The sequence below is a fragment of the Haemorhous mexicanus genome, chromosome 1 (assembly GCF_027477595.1).
Source record: "Haemorhous mexicanus isolate bHaeMex1 chromosome 1, bHaeMex1.pri, whole genome shotgun sequence".
Lineage (NCBI taxonomy): Eukaryota > Metazoa > Chordata > Aves > Passeriformes > Fringillidae > Haemorhous > Haemorhous mexicanus.
In genome coordinates, this window is record NC_082341.1 from 132,203,772 (window position 1) to 132,223,133 (window position 19,362).

The window sequence follows — 19,362 nt, forward strand, 5'->3', positions numbered from 1 at the left end:
TTTCTAAAAAAAAGTTTCAGAGCTTCACCTCTATGGTATTAATTCCCTCTATTTTTGCACATCTAATATTTTGTTCTGCATATCTTTCTATGAGTCTTTCATACAGATTCTGTCGAACTTAACTGTCACCAACATGTTTTATGAAAAATCCTTTCTTTAGGATTTTTCCTCCTGAGAAGCTGAGAGGCTTCAAGAACAAAATGTAAACAATTCTTGTCTGCTGCTGTGGAATGCAACAGGTGGATCTGTGATTGGTCTTGTTTTGTTGTTTCTAATTAATGGCCAGTCACAGTCCAGCTGTCCAGACTGTCTCGGTCAGAGACCAACCTTTGCTATTCATTCTTTTTCTATTCTTAGCTAGCTTTCTGATGAAATCTTTTCTTCTAGTCTTTTAGTATAGTTTATTTTATAATATATATCATAAAATAATAAATCAAGCCTATTGAAACATGGAGTCAGCTTTCTTGTCTCTTCCCTCATCCTAAGACCCCTGTGAACATCGTCACACTTAACCTGTCACAAAATGAGACTTTGGAAAAGTGGTTTAGATCAGGAGGAAGATTCCAGTTTCTGAAAAGGGTTACATCCAGAATATGGCTCATTTCACCACCTAGGGATGGGAAGAACCATTCTCCAGAAGTGTGATCCTTTCCCACTGACAAGAGAAGTACTTTAGATCAGCAGCCTCTGCTGACCATCTAATTTTTCAATGCTGAACTCATGTGAAACTGGTGTCATCTATTGTAAGTAGTTCATTGTTGAAAGTATAAATAATGAAAGGCTTGTGCTCTGGCCTGGTAGTCATATATTGGTTGGGAATATAAAAAAAAAAAATGTTCAACCTTAATTTTTATCCTATAATCTGTAGATTCTTTAGGGATAGACAATTATTTTCCACTGATGGAACTTGATCTGGAAGTACTTTTAAAATGTCAGTAGTAATAATATTGTTGCATCAGCAACAAAATTGCACATATATACATTATAGTACTTTGAGGACATAGTTGACAGTATTTCAATTTCTCAAGCATTTCCTCTTGTTGACACAATAAAATAAACTTTATCCAAAGTACATATGGAATAGGAAACACTAGATGCCTTCATGATGTATGAAGCCATGTTGACGTCTGTAAAATAAATGTTTGAATGAAATAATGAAAACAGACACAAGTAAAACTATATGCTTAGTTCACAGTCTTCTCATAACTTCTGATTCTTAATTCAAAAATATGACAACTAAATGTTCTTGATCTTCTATTCAACATAACTGTGCAAAAAAATTACATCTTTCAAAAATTAATGTGACATTATGTGCTTTTAGAAATGAGAAGTTTATCATATCATTTATAATTATGTGGTTTCCAGATGAAATGTTTTATGACAATATTTTTCTTGGATGCAGCTCTTTTTACAGCAAAGCAGAATCTCAATGTGCTGTTTCAATAGTTTTGATAAGCCTGACTGTCCTGGTGACAAATGCTCTTGATATCTGAATCTGGCCTTCTATATGCAGACAAAGCTGATCTTGACATCATCTCATATGAATAATCCACAGCTTCTGTAGCTAACATCAGTATAGGAAGTAATGCACAGAAGGAACTTTGTAAAAGTTTTCATTCTGCACTTATAATGGAATAATTAATGTAATTTTAAATAATCATAGGTTTCAAGATGGAAAGACAGAAAAGAAGAGCATGTTACTGTACTATACCTTTCATACTATGATGAAAACTCTCACCTTATTTTTCAATTCTATTCTGAGTTTTGTGCAAGTTCTAAACTAGGCTTATTAGAAGGCAAAATTTCTTTCACTGGTATTGAATATTTAAGAAGAAACATTCTTTTACTTTTCAGACCTTCTGAAAGCAAATTTCTTTCCTATACCCTTGTTTCCTCCATCAAAATAAGAATATTAACTAAGTCATATTAAAAATGCACTAAAAATTTGGCAACATTTTACTTACTATATTTTCAAATTGATTTGAAATAAGAGTATTTATTCTACCACTGCCATTAGGCTTGTTACTGTCAGTAGATGAAACAGTTTTCTACATGTTTTACCCCTACTTTTTGAGGCAGGAAGTCTGGGAAGTTGACTAGTTATAATTTCTAAAATTTCAAGAAACCACAGTTAATCACAGTCTTGGAAGAGTCTATTACATCTACTTGTGCCATTTATGCAATACATGAAGAATCAATACATCCTTTGATTCTCAGTCCTTATTGAGTCCCCTTACAAATTTCCAGCAATTTCTACATTTTGTTCCATGTTGATCTGAAATAAGGTGAAATACATAGTAACAGGGAAATAAATAAAACCGACTTTCAGCTACTGGCATATCCTCTTTCTAGAATTACAGAAAATGAGCATATGGTGGAGCACATCTACAGCAGTACTAAATGACAGTGGGACCATGTCAGACAACAGATATTATACCTGTTTCTACTTTAATCTTTTGGATAGGGGAGATTATGTAAAAAAAAAAACCAAACAAAAAAACAAAAAACCAAAACAAAACAAAAAAAAAAAAAAAAACACCCCAACCAACCAAAAACCCCCAAACATTCCATTCAGTGTCTGACTGTCCCTCTGGATTTAGTCACTTCCACCTCATGCAATGCAACTTGTATCTATCAGGGGAGCCATTAAGTGTGGCAAAGGCAGAACAGGCCTTGAGCAAATGAATAAGGGGGAAGGTAGAAGGTCAGAGGAAAGAGCTGGGAGAATAATATTCTTGCCTGGGGTGACAATGATTTAACAGGGAACATATTTTCTACTCGTAGCCAAAAAGCCCCATTATTCATAACAATTTCCATCAAGAGTCATGATTGTCTCCAGGGCATCCTGAATTTGAACTGACCCAAATAACTTAGTGAAATTGAAACTCAGGTTTAAACCAGTCCAAGATGAGCTATCTGAGTCCAGTACAGGTAGGGCCTTATTACTATCTGAGTTTCCATCCTTTTTGCTTTGCATACGATTAGATTTCTCTAATTAGGCAACAATTATTCAGTGCCTCTTTGCTTTAGGGAGCAGACTTTCCCTGAGTACCTCAAAGTTACTGTAAAAAGCTCCTGAGAGTGCAGAAGGACAACCTTCTGTAAGTCTTGCTCTATTTCTCAAGGCTGCACAGAAGTGTATTTGAGACTGCAAGGTCGATGGTAGCCCACCTTCAATTCCTTGTGCAGTGCTCAGAACAAGCTGAAGAGGCGTTAAAACAAGTGAGCATTCATATTCAGGCTAGCTTTGTTATCCTATCGATATCGGGGAGTATTTACATTTTCAGTTGCCACTGTTGAAGAAGAACTTCCCAAATAATTTTGCATTTCAGTATATATTATCCAAGTAGGACATATTTCAGTCCACACAGCAAAATGAAGCACCATCACAAAGTAGAACAAGTCATAACAGAGTTAAAACCCATAGGACTACAAAGATTTTTAAAGCAAATGTTGCCACTGAGGATATACAATGGTGAGTATTCATTGTCATAGTCTCAGTTGCATCTTGTTGTATACCCACAGAGTAGTAGAAAAATATTGGAAAATATATTTCACAAGTCCAAAACTTGTGTGTCTCTATTCTTGTGTTCCCCATTAGTATGGAGATTTGGAATAGAATGGCTGTAAGCTCAAAAAGTTTGTGATTTTTTTTTTTATTTTATCCCAAGTTTGATTTCACAAGGGAAGAAAAAAAAGATACTGTGTGTAAAGAACTAAGATAAAATTATTATTTTTATACTGACACTTTTCTCTTAGGCTATAAACTATTTTAGGCACTAAATCTGCCTGACTTTAAAAACACTGCCCAAACTCCAGAATATAAATATGTATTGATATATCAAATATTCAACAGTCAGCAGTGTGGAGCATGTTGTATGGAGAAGCCTTTCCCTGTAGCTAATATAAACACTATTTTTCACATCTACAAATAAACAAAGCTAATATGTTTGTCCATAGTAAGCTATTAAGAAAACCTAGTTCTGAAGATAATAATTTCCATTTTAAATGGTGAGTTCAATTTATAAAAGCAATAACTTAACGGCTTAACATGTGACCTCAATTTTGAAGACTTTTGCATCCCAAGGAAAAGAAAAAGAAACCCTAGAAACTGAATTTCAAGTTACAAAGAATTGTAAAAATACAAAGATATTTTATATATAGACATACGCTTTTTCTTCCATAGACTATTTTTTTTCATTTTTCATCATGTAGATAGATGTTTTCTAATTAAATTCACATCAAACTGAAATTTAAATCTGCACTTCTATTATAGTCCCATTAAACAAGACAGTATCTCAAAGGCAAACTTATGAATAATCAGAAATATTACACACACACAAAATACCCATTGCTTTCGGTTCGATGTATGAAAAATTTTCATTATTCTGTTCCTTTGTACCACCTGATGCATCCAAATAGCTGAAATGCTACAAATTGTAGAGTAAGAGTCATGCTCTACATAGCATACCAAAAAAAAAAAAAAAATTAAAAAAAAAATCCTTGTTATCTCTGTTATTATTATCCTTTAAAAAGAGGAAAGAATTTTGAAGATGCCATTTCAACAGCCAGTCATGAAAGCAGATTCTTTCTCTCTCTGACCTTATTACAATAGAGCAGAACTGAGCAAATATATTATGTATGCACTTACATAAGCACCATATATGTATATATATGCTATACTGAGAGTAGACATGGGCCTAAATATAAATCATAGGAATACTCTTACCCAAATAAAGGTGCTACATTTTCCAGTCTAAGAAATCCTATATAGATGCTTGAAATTATCTCAGACTTCTGCGATTGGCACTAAAATTTGGTAGCCTTGTGTTTATTTTGGAAAGAGAGTTTTGTTAAAAGATGGATGGAGCACCTTTGAAAAATGAAGAACAAAACTAATTTTTTTTTCATTTTAAATAAAAGCGTATCATACAGAGCATATCCACTTTCTGCATGAACTTAGCTTATCTATTTTTTCCACACTTTATTTTAAACAATCATTTTCCAATAAATATATCTAAAGATTCAGGCTTTTTCATTTTCACAAAATACAGTGACATAAAAATGTCTTCTTTCACACTATTAATACATAAAATGCATAATAAACTCCTTTCTGCAGGCTTAGTGATATATATATATATATGTGTGTGCATATATAAATGCAGACAGGACAGGAGGTACAGACAGTTTGTTATATACAAAGTCTGTTCTAATTACAATGTCTCTAATTTAGAATACCTACAACCATATGTGTATATTTTTGATAAACCATTCTATTTTTCAAAGATTAACAGATTAGTGTGAAATTCAAAATTGCCTGCTGGAATTTTGACAAGGGCACATTACTACAGAGCGAGGCTGTCTTCAGGTGACTCAGCTTATTGATGAGATATGATGAGAACATTTGAGTTTAGTGGCCTGTGAGTCTCTCCTGGCAGTGCTTTACTGTTTCTGCACATTTTGGGCAGAATTTAGAAGAAGTCAGAAGCCCACTTTCTTTTATAACACATATCAGCCTGTACTTTAGAAGGCAAAGACACGCAAAAAACAAGAATTTCTGACTTACTACTTAGATCTGTTACCAACCACATTCTACATCTTTTAGTAAATTGCTTGAGATGTGTGGAATCAATTACTTTAGGTATTCCTAAATTTCTTTTTATAAAAAGCATGGATATAAGAATATTTCCACTTTTTTCTCACATTTTCTATCACTAGTACTGAAAAAATTTGCAAACCACTCTGACTAGTGAATCAATACCAACTTCCCCAAAGAGAAACAAGTGAAGCAGCTAGAGATGATCCTAGGGGAGGCAGAGAAGATGTGAGAGTTTGCTCCAATGGGATGGTATGTGTTCCTTCTGAAAATATGATGCTTATGGCTTTATTTCATGCTTTGAGGAAACCCTGATGTGACAGGAAATCTAGAAAACTAAACAAACTCCTACATTTATGTTGAATCTCTAGCTCCTGGGATCAACTTCTTCATCACTTAGGTCCACTACTGTATATTTGTAATTTGTATATTATTCTCAAATTTTCATTCTCTAGTAATAAAGCCATACAGATGAACAGAATGAAAATAAATTTATTTTGGGTGTTTTCATGGTTGTGTTTAGACAATGACTATCTTAAATAAATTTGATTTTCAATGGAATTTTGCATTTTGATAGAAAAGCTCTTCATAATACAAATGTTGCAAATACTGTAATACCCTTACTTATTGATACTCTTTCCTGTATTTTCATTGTTTCTGTTTTTATTTTTTTAGTGGGAAAAATAAGCTAGAGAAGTACTTAAAACTGCTTTCTGAAGGCTATGAAAATAAACACATGGTGAGATTGAAGATTTGGATATGTGCATGAGAAGTGCATGTATCACACAGTCTTCATCTATTCTGCATGTCTGGTCCCTGTGGGTCACTCATGTGAAGGGAATGTACATCTTTCTACCACTCCTAAATGTCACTTTGAGTGAGAATAAATGCAAGAGAACCTTAATTGTGCATGAGGCTGTACTAAAATTGAACCCTTGTCTTGACAAAAAAATTGTAGGGCTTGTCTCTAAAGTGCAGGTTTGTTAACACGGTTGCTTCTTTTGTTTTATTTTTATTTATTTACCCCTGCGTTCTTTGTGTCTTCCTGTGAAGAAATATTTGTAAATGCTAGGAGGAAGGTCAAAGTCATACTGCAAATATTCACATTAGATGTAATCTGTCATGGGCCAGAAATCACAGAAGCATAGGATGGCTTGGGTTAGAAGGGACCTTGAAGACCACTGAGTTCCAATCCTCCTGCCATGGGCAGGGACACCTTCCACTAGACTAGGCTGCTTGTCCAGCCTGGCCTTAAACACTTCCAGGGATGGGACATCCACAGTTCCTCTGGGCAACCTGTTGTAGCATCTCACCACCTTTTAGAAATCTGGGAGAGTCCTAGAGATCACCAAAATCCCCTCAATAGAATGCACACAGAATTTAATTTATGTGTAAATCTTGTGTTGGCTAAATTTTTGTTTGATAAATTTTTCACCCTGTACCAGTTATTTAATTACTGAGAGTAATTATAATATCCTCTAAATAAGCTCACATTAAACCTACCAAAACCAGGCTATTATTTTCATTAGCATATCATTGCATCCTAACACAGACACAAGACTTTGAGAATTTTTAAACAGTCACATAGTGGTTTGTGAACATATATATATAAATATATATATATATGTGTGTGTGTGTGTGTGTGTGTGTGTGTGTGTGTGTGTATGTAAAGGTTTTATATGGACAATTCTTCCTTCACTGTTATTTGGCTTTTTAAAATTCACATTAAGAAAAAAAAAAAAGTCAAGATGGTTTTGTCCATGGTTTGGGTCTTTTTCATTAAACTGATGATAAAAAGAAGTGGGAATTTTGAATCCTAATTGGCAAAGTGATTAGAAGAAAAAAATCATTAAATTTCTCTGATCTGAAAAGAAGACAAGTTTTCTAAGTCTGCAGACTTCAAAGAGAAGCCTGATCCAAGTGTGCACCACGTTTTAAATTGAGACAACTTCAAACTGGGAATCGTGTATACAGAGAAAGTGACAGAAAGACAAATCTGCTACTTAGGTCTTACTTTGTTAAAATTTACTCATATGAAATGCTCTGATCTATTGGAGAATCTGCTGCTGAGATCCCAGGATTCTATATCCACACAGCTGTATGCCCCTCTAGCTGGAGGGAGCACTGTAAGCCTCTCCAGAACGCAGGGAACACGGTCAGTTCGCACTAGTGACTCTTGGCACTTGTTTGCATGGACATGACTGGGCCCCTGCCACGGAGGGGCAGCCTCCAGATGACAGATTGCAGAGGGCAGAGCAAAGGGTGCTGGAGAGGACAAGATGGTCAGGCTGCTCAGCCATACTCCTGGGCCTCCCAGCAGAAGGAAGATTATGCAAGAATTTGCTTAGAGAGGAAGATGAAGGCAGGAGTTCATTGCCCCTGGCAAAGCTCAGGAGAGACAACATGAGAATGTAGGCCAGGGCAGAAGTCAAGCCTAGAACTTCCTCTTCTCTGAATTAGAAGCTCAGCAGGACTGCAGCCTGGGGCAATCAGTTGGCCCCAGCAGGAAGGAGGGACAGTGCCAAAGGCTCCATGTTTGATGGCTCTCAGAGCAGAGCTTCCACACTCAGGAAGGCTGAGACCACACCTCTGCACCTCTGCAAGCCACTATGGCCAGCTCTGCCAATGTCACAAGTAATGATTAAAAGCAATAAACAGCTAAGGGGTGACTTGATTATATATGTATTTTATTTGCTAACTCTTCCTGAAGCGTAGGGCCTATTACTTTTGCTGCTTCTGCTAGCACTGCTAGCTGGAGCAGAGCTAACAACATCAATTCCATGTCTCTGCTGGATCTTCAGCTTCCTGAATATTCAGTAGTAATCCCATTTCCTCATACTAACATAGTATCAATTTCTAAACTGCAGCACAAGAAATGTGCTCTGTATGACTCTTAGAAATGGGAAACTAAGAGTATGTTTACACATTACCATACTACCAACTATGCATTCAAAATTTCAGAAGTGCAACCCATATTCAGACCAATACAAGTGTTTGTCTTCCCATACTGAGGGGCAGGGCACAGCCTATGCCTGCAACTACCCTTTCTGACTGCTACACTGAGCTGCTCTCAAAACAGCCACCTCTGGGGCTGAGACAGATTTCTTTTGACCCCAGTTGGTGCTGCTATTTTGAAGCTCTTATCAATACAGTTCTCCTCTAATCTGAAATGGCACGATTCAACATCACTAGTGCAAGTTATCTAGCTACTCAACACTGTAACACAAACATCTCTACCTGCACCTCTCACAGCAAGAGATGAGAAACAGGTATTTCAGAACAACATTCATCTCATTTGTTTTAGACACCCTACTTCAAGATACAACAAACCTTTCCCAGGAAGGCAATATATCTCTCCTATAACTCTAAAGGGACTCCATGAGATTAACTCAGACATAAACATCAACATATGGTCAGATTAATTCCACCCCCTCAAGTCTTCTGGCTTTTGACTTAGGTCTTTTCTTTTAAGTCGCGGGCAAAACATTAATTATAGAAGTACAGGACATGGACTAAAGTGATATATGTACAAACCCAGGAAGTACTAATCATAGGCTGACTTGGAGGACACACTTAAACCTTAAAAAAACCAAAACAACCAGACAAAAAATATTTGGCACAAAAAATGTTGCTCTTTTAACTTATCTGGGGTTGTTTGGGTTTTTTTTGGTTTTTTTTCTGCTTTCATCTTTTTTCGCAACCTAATATTTTAGCTGTATATGTTTGCAGCTATTGGTGTTACCTGTTCAGCACTTTTTGGAACCCAAACTGTTAGGAAGAATTCTAAATATACATAAAGACCATTTTGGCCTCAAGAACAAATATTTTGGGCAATTTGAAGTGAAGAATTGTCAGGAAAAGCACAAATTATACTCTAGACTTGAAAATGCTATTGTAGAAAATCTTTCATTAGTTAATCATATACTATTCTTGAAATTCAGACATAGTATTATATTTTTGGGTTATCTACATATTTCTACTTTTTCAATATGCATTACATTTCTGCTTAATAAATAAATATGTACTTAAATATGTAATTACTGTATAATTCTTGTCTCGTTCTCTAAGGAAACCATGACAACATCCATATTAATTGGCAACATGATTTTTCAGATTCTGTTTGCCCCTAAAAAGGCAGGGGAAATGAGATGGCAATGCTGTATAATATTCCATAGAGCATTTTTGGTATTTCCTAAATCTGCTATCTTGTAGGAAAAGTCTCCATTAAGTGTCCCTAGCAACAAACAGAGACTTGAGGAACCCTGGATCCCATGGGAGCTGGAATGCTAAGTCTGATGCCTGCTTTAAATGACTGAAATGTCACTTTTTGTCTAAAGGGAGAATTTTAGATTCATAGATAATGCCTCTTTCCTAAGTTACTGCTTCTAGGAGACCAGACTGAAAAGAAAATTAGATAATTTCAAGCCATTCATTCATTAGCCGATTTTTTAGTTGTGAACTGTTTTTGAATTATTTGCAATAATAAAGGGAAATTTGTCTCTTTTTTTTTTTTTTTTTTCTTAAGTCAACATGTTTGAGATATGGCTTTTCACAAGATCTTCAAAGCAAATAATCTTTCAAGAATGTGAAATTCAGTCTCTGGTGTGAAATCTCATAGCTCATAAGCGAGATCCTCTCTTATTAGCACTACTATTAGTTGGTATCATACCTTTTAAAGAAATATGGCCTTATGGGAAATATTGCCTGATGGTAAACACTTATAAAATGCATAGAGAATAAGAATAAAAAGCAGTGGAACATGTTATTTTTTTCCTTTTTTCCCCCATTCTCTAAAACTGTCTGAAACATGTAAGAGTAATATGAAGCTCTCTTAGATTCAGTACTCAAAATCTGTTAAGCTTCTTTCTAAAAGGAGGAAATATTAAGTTAGGAGTAATTATTTGTTTGGTTAGGTTTTTTTTTTTTTTTGTATATGTAGTGTTAGGGGGGTTTTTTGTGTGAGAGGTTACGGGGTCATAAAAACAATCATGAAAATGTTGGCCCACATTTTACATTTGGATTCATTTAAAATAAATCTATTTGTCTGAACAAAAATGGCTTCCCAATAATTTTTTCTCATATACTGCAGGGGGAAAATGAGAAAGACAATAAGAGAAAATGAAGCCAAAAACTCCAACACGGTTAGTTTCAACTTAATAATTACTTCAAGAAACACTTTTCAACTAAATTTCCCCATGTAAACTCAGTTCTCCTAATATACTCGTATGAGGGTCTGATTAAATTAATCCATTTTGGTAGATAAACTCGACTTCACTGTTGCATAAACAGTCGTTTGAGACAATGACATCTTTAAAATTAAAAAAAAAGAAAAAAAGGCAGGGTTTTTTTCAGTGCTTTTAGGTGCAAATGCTGCCAAAATTGTCTGCAAGGACCCATGCTGCCTTTCAGCTAGATGTTTCCTTGGCAGCAGAGTCGATGTAACAGACAATGTGAACTTTCCTCGTTTATTCCCATGTTAAGTCAGCCAGATCTGCTTTAACACTTTTCATTAGCAGTTTAAGATGGGCTGGCTGATCACAAACTGAGGCAGATGGCAAACGCAAGCAAGCAAGCAAGTTCTGCTGGCCCTGCTATGTGGGAAATAACCTCCAGTTGCAGTTTGAATGGATAGCTGAGTTTGCAGCTTCCCTAACTACTCCAGAAAGGATTGCAAAGGTCTGTGTTTACCTACGCCACGATGGAAGCAATATGCAACTCGGTGGCTCGGGCTGTGCTGCCTTTTTGGTTCGAAGCCTGCATCAGGACTGTCTCTAGCAATTACACTACACTTTAAATATCACCTTGCATCTATAGACATAAAAAGCATGATGTAAGATGTGCATCTTGGTCTACAATCCCACTGCTTTAATTAAGGATATCACAAAGTCAATTCTCTTAACATATTCCTCAGCCTCTCTTTCAGTTTGTATAATAGGGCATCTAGAAATGCTAGGCCAAGAAGGAAGCTGAGAGTAAGATATTACACACTGAGAGCCCCTGGGATGCATTAAAAGCTTCTAGTCAAACACACATCTAGAACATGGGGCTGGAGTCATCCACAAGACTGCTTTCACTGACTGCCAGTTTTAAACACATTTCCCTTTTAAAAACATGCAAATGAAGTGCTCTCCTCAAAGCCATAAGGGTGTTCCACGAAAGCAAAATCCTCCCCAAAAATTATAAAAATGAGGTGAGTACTTTGCTAACCAGTCACCATTTTCCATCATCTGGCTTCCAGCTGGTAGATGGGGTCCAGCAGACAGAGATCCTCTTCTATCTGCATAGTCCTATGTCCAGTGACTGAGTCCTCACAAGCAGCCAGGGCCATTTATGATTTTTTGATCATTTCCCATCTCTTCAACAGCTGAAAGGGATTTTCCGGTCCTCCAGTGCAGCTTTTCATACCATGATAATATTTTCAAGGATTCTATTTATGCATCAGATGCTGCATATCTGAGAGTTAAGATTTTAGGTACGATCTTGGAGTGACTGGATATGGAACAGGTGCACATCAGCAAGTATAATCCAGGAAGGTTTGGAAAGTTTGAGGACAGAAGATGTTCTAGCAGCACAAAATGCACTTACTGATAAGGGAAAGACTGGTTTCTTTTTAAATACTGAAAATGTTGTGGTTTAGTGACAGAAAGTATTATTTGTGTTAATAGATTTCTGAATTAAAATGCATTTCAGGGAAAATGATGAAATTAAAAGAAGCAATTATTATTCAATATGCCTGCAACTTGCAAAGCTCCTTGAAATATTATCCTGGCATGTTCATTGCTATGTAATATTACAAATGCTATAGTTGGGTTTTGTCATCTTTTATAATATTGCTAATTCTCTCATTTTGCACTCAAATAGTTTCAATTTAAAATGGAAGTTGCACTTCCTTAACCTTATAATTGTATATAAACAAGGCTGCAATTCCACAGTCTTGGTCTCTTTATCCTGTAAACAAGATATGACAGAGGCCCATAAAATATGAATGGAATAGATAAAATTATTAGAAAATTGCTTCCTTACAATATGGGCATCCATCTGTCTAAAAAAAAAAAAAAATCAGAAAGAAGAAGTCTTTCACATCTGCTTAAACTACCGGACATACTGTCACAGGATATTGTGGATACCAAATGCTCACATGAGTTCAAAAAGAGATTACACTGATTAATGAAAGGAAATCCCTCATAGGCTACTGAACACAAAAATATGGCCTGTGCCTCAGAAATTCAATGAGCCACAGATTACTGGAAGCTAAGAGGGAATATGCTGGGGTTTTACTGCCATATGTTTACCCTGCTCTTATTCCCTTCTTTAGGTATCTGTTAATAGCTATTAACTGGAAATAGGATATTTTGTAGGATAACCTTTGATCTGAACCCACTTTTGCAATTCTCTATTTACAAGCACATACACAAGTACTATAAAATAAAAATTCAAATAAGATATTAATTTTCTACATATTTATCCTAGCGCAGAACTAGAAAACAAGCATTTGAAAGCTGGAAGGTCACACTGCTTGGTTACAGATCAAATTTGATGTTGATAATTGCTTATTAAAAAAACATACATAATCAATTAAGAGCACGATGCTTTATGAAATTAAAGCCATGTTAACATTGTAATACAGAGCTTCCTTTGATCTGAAATTCTTGGCTTCCTTTATACCAAGCCACAGCATGAGCACTGTTCAAGACACAGAGCTCCCTTAGGAGATGGTTTTCACAACTCCACTGGTTCATATTTCCAATAGCATATATCTCCTGCACTGTGTCAACCACACTGGCAGCCAAATGAAATTTACTACAAGTTGATCTATGCAGTTCAGAGATCAGGATTTTCATAAATTTTTCTTGGCTGCCAGCACGGTGCCCACAGCAGAATCTATGCACTAACTGGAGTCCAAGTACATTACACAAGACACTGTATTTGCATCAGCTCCAAGAAGCTTTTACTTGGCAACCTACAAGAGCATGGTACAAAGTGACAGGTTTCTTTGCTTGTTTTCTAGTTATTGCCTGAAAACTTGAATAATTTTTTGAATGCTGGAGGATTAACAAATAAATAAACCAAACTGAATTATTGAATTTTTAAGTTTGTTTTCCCAAAGACAGAGCTTTATGTATACACAAGTTACAAATATCTCACAGATATGTAAGTACTTAGCAGTAATAGTCTCCTTACATGTCTAAAACCATCCTTTACATACTAAAACCATCTATTACTTCTGTAAGGCCGTTCCACTTATTATTTATCATATGTTCTTTGATGGAAGAAATATTTTCTGCAGAATTTCAATATGGTAGACTATCTACCTTGGTAAATTGCTACAGATGTAAAAAATAATGTATTTTAGTTTGACTTCTATTTCTCTTGCTGATTTGAAGATAACAGAATCAAATTACCAATACTGATCAACTGTGTTTATCTACATTTAGTTTTTGCCAAATATTTTCTGCTGCTGGAAGACACAGTTCTGTGGTCACATTTTATCCAGTAATTGGTACATTACATATCATGTCTAATGTGTTTGAAAACTAAGCTCCCAAGAAATCCTTGTTTTCCCCAAGCACTTCTTCTAAATCTTGCCCTTTTTTAAAAAGCTGAACTTGTGCAAGTAGGTCAATCTTAAATTAATCTAGTTATAAGTAGAGCACTCTCAATTTAAACTGGTTTAACACTCCCTTAAATAGGTTTAGATGTATTCAGTAATTTCCCAGAAAAGAAATAACTGCTTTAAAAAAGGTTTAAACCAACTTAAGTACATGTAGACAGACAAATGTGAAATCAATTTAGATAAACCAGTGCAATAAGGCTAATAAGATGCCCATTTCAGTTCTGGTACAGAAAAACAGGACGTAAGACAGGATTTTTTTTCAAGCTACTAGAAAATTTACAGAGACAGTACTTATCTGAGATGCTCCCTGGCAGTGACTTTGAATTTCATCACAGTCATTTGAAATATTGCCATTGAAGAAAATACTTTGAAAAATATTTTTGTTGAGGGTTTTGACAGTACAATATCTCCAGAGTACTGCTACACCTAGGAAGAAGCCATTATCACTTTTTGGTTTAGATGCATCATTCATTGTCCATAATCTTTAAATTTAAAAACAATGAGGGGATATATATCACCTAAATGGATTAGAGTCATGGGAACAAGGAAATCCCTCCTTAGTCTCAAGGCTGGTATACTAAGATTTTTTACTCTTTCTTTTTCTTCACTTTTTTGTTTTGTTTTGTTTTGTTTACAGTTTTTAAGTTCAAAAGATAATAAGGATTATTTTTTTCCTAATTAGTGATGATTTTTCAGATATCTACTTATGCAACATGATTTCCATTTCCTGTTTATCCCTTTACCTTTTTACATCTTTAAGTGCGGCTATTGTGGAACATTTTCCTGTAAAATCCTATCCATTTTGATTAGCTGTTCCTGAACAGTGTTTCTTCTTCTGCTGTATTTGCCAAGCACTACCAGAATAACCTGAGTTTTAATTGAGACTGCCTGGGAGCACAAGATACTTTCTAAGGTGCATGAAGAAACCAACCTGTTCCAAATAATTTAAGAAGCTAAGGCTCTTATCTCACCTGAAATCTAGATAGGCAGATCATAAAGGAAATGGAGTCTAAGTGAAACAGCCTACTCCCATGGGAACTTGAAAAGTAGTTGTGCTAAACAGGAAACTAGAAGATGAGGGCTGACTGAAGGAAGACTACAGTCCAAAACACAAACTTTGTATAAAGTGTTGAAGGAATAGCGTTCCCTTTCCTTATTAAAAAAAAAAAAAGAAAGAAAATAAATGTAAACCATATTTTATCCTCCAGCATCTCCCTTATTCCCTGGCAAAAGAAATTCTGTTCTTGTTTCTACTCCTTCCCTGTGATGCTAAGTCTATTGTCCTTCTTTCTGGCAGTATTTCTAGGATCACCTGCAGCACCATGGATGGAAATTCAGAGAAATGACCTCCACAGCTCAGCTGGAGTTGAGGTACCAGCTGTACTCTGCTTACAGAGTATTATGAAAGCAAAGAAATATATCCTTGTAGAAAGCCTGCAAGTGTAAAATTGTATGACAGGAAGTTTTTTTCCTGAGTGATGGGCCCATTAGTCTTTACTCCTACAAAAGCCTCATTCATTCTTCAGGGTGAGGGAGGAGTCAAAGCACAAATCTCTTCACAGAACACGATTGATAAGAACATACCATTGAAGTGAGAACAAAGGAAAGCAGCAATGAGCTGTGGAGATGATGTATTTCTATTGCAACTGTCCTTGGAGTCTAGAGTATGATTAAACAAAAGTAAAATTCAAGAAAATTGACCAAATGTGATAGGAAAAAAACCCACCAAATCAACGAAAAACCTGAAGTATGAAGACTTTGCAATTAAGTAGTCAGAACAAATTGCTGTAGTATTTAACTATACTCAGAATACTGATTTTTTATATGATTCCTTATTTGGAATGAAAATTACTTTAAAAAAGACAACAGTTTATGAAAGCATTTCATTAAGTTGCCTGTCTTTTCTGAGGTAAATGGCATATAAACTGTTTTCATTAGAACAGTACAAGGTGAAGAATGAGGCTAGGACTTTTCAAAAAGACCTTATTTTTGCATTCTTGCTGCTAAGTAAACAAGTTGCTCTGTGTTTTTGAATCTCTCTAGGATACTGGAATAGAAATCAGAGAAAATCAGCCTCTTGGGGTGAGAGTAAGTTTAAAAATAAAAATAAATCATCAAATTTTTTCCCCATTCTACCGGAATTCATAATAATACTACATGAAGGTAGCTATTGGACTATTGGAACAATGAATCTTAAAATTGACACTCGCCTGGGAAAAATGACTCATAGCTAAGATCACACATATATTTTTCAACCTTCTGCTTTTCAGTGTTCTGATACTCAGCTCAAAATTATAGGAAGCTTAAGAGAGCTGTACGTCTTTCTTTCCTGTCAATCCCAAATAGTGTGCTCGTCTTTTTTTCCCACTGGAAATTTTTCCCAGTCACAAAAAAACCCCAAAAACCCAACCAAAAAACCCTCAAACCAAACAAAACAACAACAAAACAAAACAAACAAAAAATCCCCAAACCAAACACAAAAACAAAACAAAAAACCCAACAACAAGAACCACCCCAACAAAACACCCAAACAAAACCAAAGAAACCCCCAAAACTTGCATGATCCTCCAGGATTCCTAAACACAAGCTAATCAGTAAGACAATGAGGAAACCTGGCCTACCTAATAGCTAAAAGTCACCAATCAGACAAACTGGTGCCCTGCATTTTCAGAAGAAATGCACATCTATTGATGTTTCTAGGGCTACAATGACAGGGGAGTTTTCTCTGGACAACAAATATGACCTAAGATCCACGGTTCCCACCATATCACCAATGAAACTAACAGTTGCCAAAATTCTTCAGAGAACTTGCATTGGTAAGATATTTTTATTAATTATCATGTATTTTCAAAAAAATCCCATTTTTTACGTTGAATATTCTATTTTATCAGGAATGTCCCTCAAAAAAGTATATATAGGCACACCAAAGTACATAAGTTATTAAATTCACAGAAAAAATTTCCAATCATAACTGTTAAACCTTTGTGATATAGATAGCAAACCTTCTTATTATAAAAGTTCAAAGTTCTAAGATACATAAAATCACAGTTTTAGCAATAGCATCAATTTACTTTCCCTTGATTTTTTCATCAAAATATATTAAAATACATTAATACAAGCAATAGCTTTTGAAAATTGCTCTACAAAACACAAACCTCAAAAGCCCTATAAAGAAATGAGTGCCATTTGGCAATATGAAAATTGTTTAAGTTAAAGAAGAATGAGACAGCTAGGAGTTCATTCACTTTCATACAAAGTATTGAACTGCTCCAAAAGAGTTATCCCAATTAAACCGACATCCTGACTTCAATGTACACATGCCTGTAGATTTTCCTGAGTGCTTCAAGAAATAGCTCCAAAACAACTGAACATTATGTGCAGCGTTGGTCTCCAACCAACATAAAAACCAGACACATGAAATCATCTTCATTTACCCTCACAAGGCTGTGACTGACTATGTACCTGAACTGCACAAACAGAGGACTCCCACCAGTGCTCCTTTGAGCTAAATGTGTGAAGAAGGCAAACATGAGCTATGCAATACCACAGTTTTTGCTCCAGTAAGAATCTAGGGCTTGTTTTGCAATAATGAAGTGTCTTGAAGCCATTGTACAACTGAGGGCTTTTACAGTGCCTTACACAGCTCTTGCTTCAACTGACTCCAGCACAGCAGAAGTATTGCACCAATTAAATACTCACAACACCATATTTATACTCCTAAAATGCTAAATTAAGGTTTTGTTGCAGACCCCAGGCTACAAATACTGCAACATAAAAAGCTCTGAATTTTACTTGGAGGGTCTCAGGTGAGAAGGGGAAAGAAAAGGAATTAGATAAAGTCTCTCATCATTCACAAATTCAGTGTAGCATTGAAATACAACAGTCCTCCACTTCCTGCCATCTCTATAGCCTTTTGTATGCCAGAAACATCCAATTTGTGTGTCTCTGAAGAGATGTCTCAAACTTCATGTAACTGGCTTAGAGGGATCTACCAGGACAACCAAAGCTGCTTGAAAACAAAACCTGTCACAGCACCAAACACAGAAAATGTCTACAGAAAATCTCTTTTTTGATACGATTTTGGAGAGATGCAAAGTTAGACTTGGATTTTAATTAACATTCCCAGATAATGGCAGTAATTTAGTCACATCACCTTAGAGCTTGGCAACGGCCAGATTTTAGTTGTGAAGAATAAAGGGTATATTTAGTCTTTATTTGGTAAATGATAGGTGTGCAGTCATTTATTTGACTATAAGGAATGTACTACTTACTTAAATTTGACATGTTAAAATGAACAATTCCAAAAGACATTCAAAAGTTTTTGGGAAACACCAATTCTGCTCTTGGAATGGCATCTTTAAGATTTGCCTCTAAATGCTGCCACTGCATCATCACAGATGCAAACTGAAGTCTGGGTTTTATGTCCATTAGAATACACAGAATTGGTGGATAGCTGAAGTAGTTCTTGTACCACTGCTAAATATTCCATATTTCCCCTAAACCTAAGTAAGTTTGACATATTAAAAAATGTAAAACTAAAGTAGTTTAGGTAAATATTCACCAGTACAATGTCTGAATGATCATGAAGTTTCTTAATAAGAATTCAATGTTTTTCAAGCAAAATATGTTTTCATACTGTATTACAATCAGACAGATACTTTTCAGCCTTGGATTCAAAGAGAGCAATCAACCAAATATATTTCTGAAGTAATGTTAACCAAGGAAAGAAAACCATGTGACTTTAGGAACAAGGGAACAGGGAAGCAGTTCTATTCACTGAAAATTCATGCCGCTTATCTATTTTGTTTAAAATTAAATCTTCTCTTACCATCATGATTGGGATTTCCCAAAGTCCATGGCTCATCTGAGTCAAAATGAGTGTCTCCCCCAATTCCTGGGCCAGGAAAATATGCATGAGCTAAAAATCCTCCCTCCCCATCAAAGGGAGAACTATCTCCATGAAAACCTGATGCAAAAATGATTGTAATATCCACGTCTCTCTTGCCATTTTCTAATTCAATGTAAGGAACTTCTTCAAATGTTAGAGGAGTTACATTCTGCCACACATCGAAGGCACGGCGAATGGCTTTACGGGTTTCAGCATCACCTACTTTTGGAGTGACGTTCTTTATGCTGGAATAAACAGAAAAAA

At 35.6% G+C, this 19,362-nt stretch overlaps 1 protein-coding gene across 1 annotated transcript in view; it reads right to left on the bottom strand.

Annotated features, from left to right (window-relative positions):
* The window catches only part of MMP16 (matrix metallopeptidase 16), a 166,037-nt gene that overhangs the window by 47,657 nt on the left and 99,018 nt on the right, over positions 1–19,362 (bottom strand). The window contains exon 4 of the mRNA XM_059863264.1: positions 19,039–19,343. Within this exon, the coding sequence (XP_059719247.1) occupies positions 19,039–19,343 (305 nt within the window). The remainder of the gene's footprint in view (positions 1–19,038; positions 19,344–19,362) is intronic.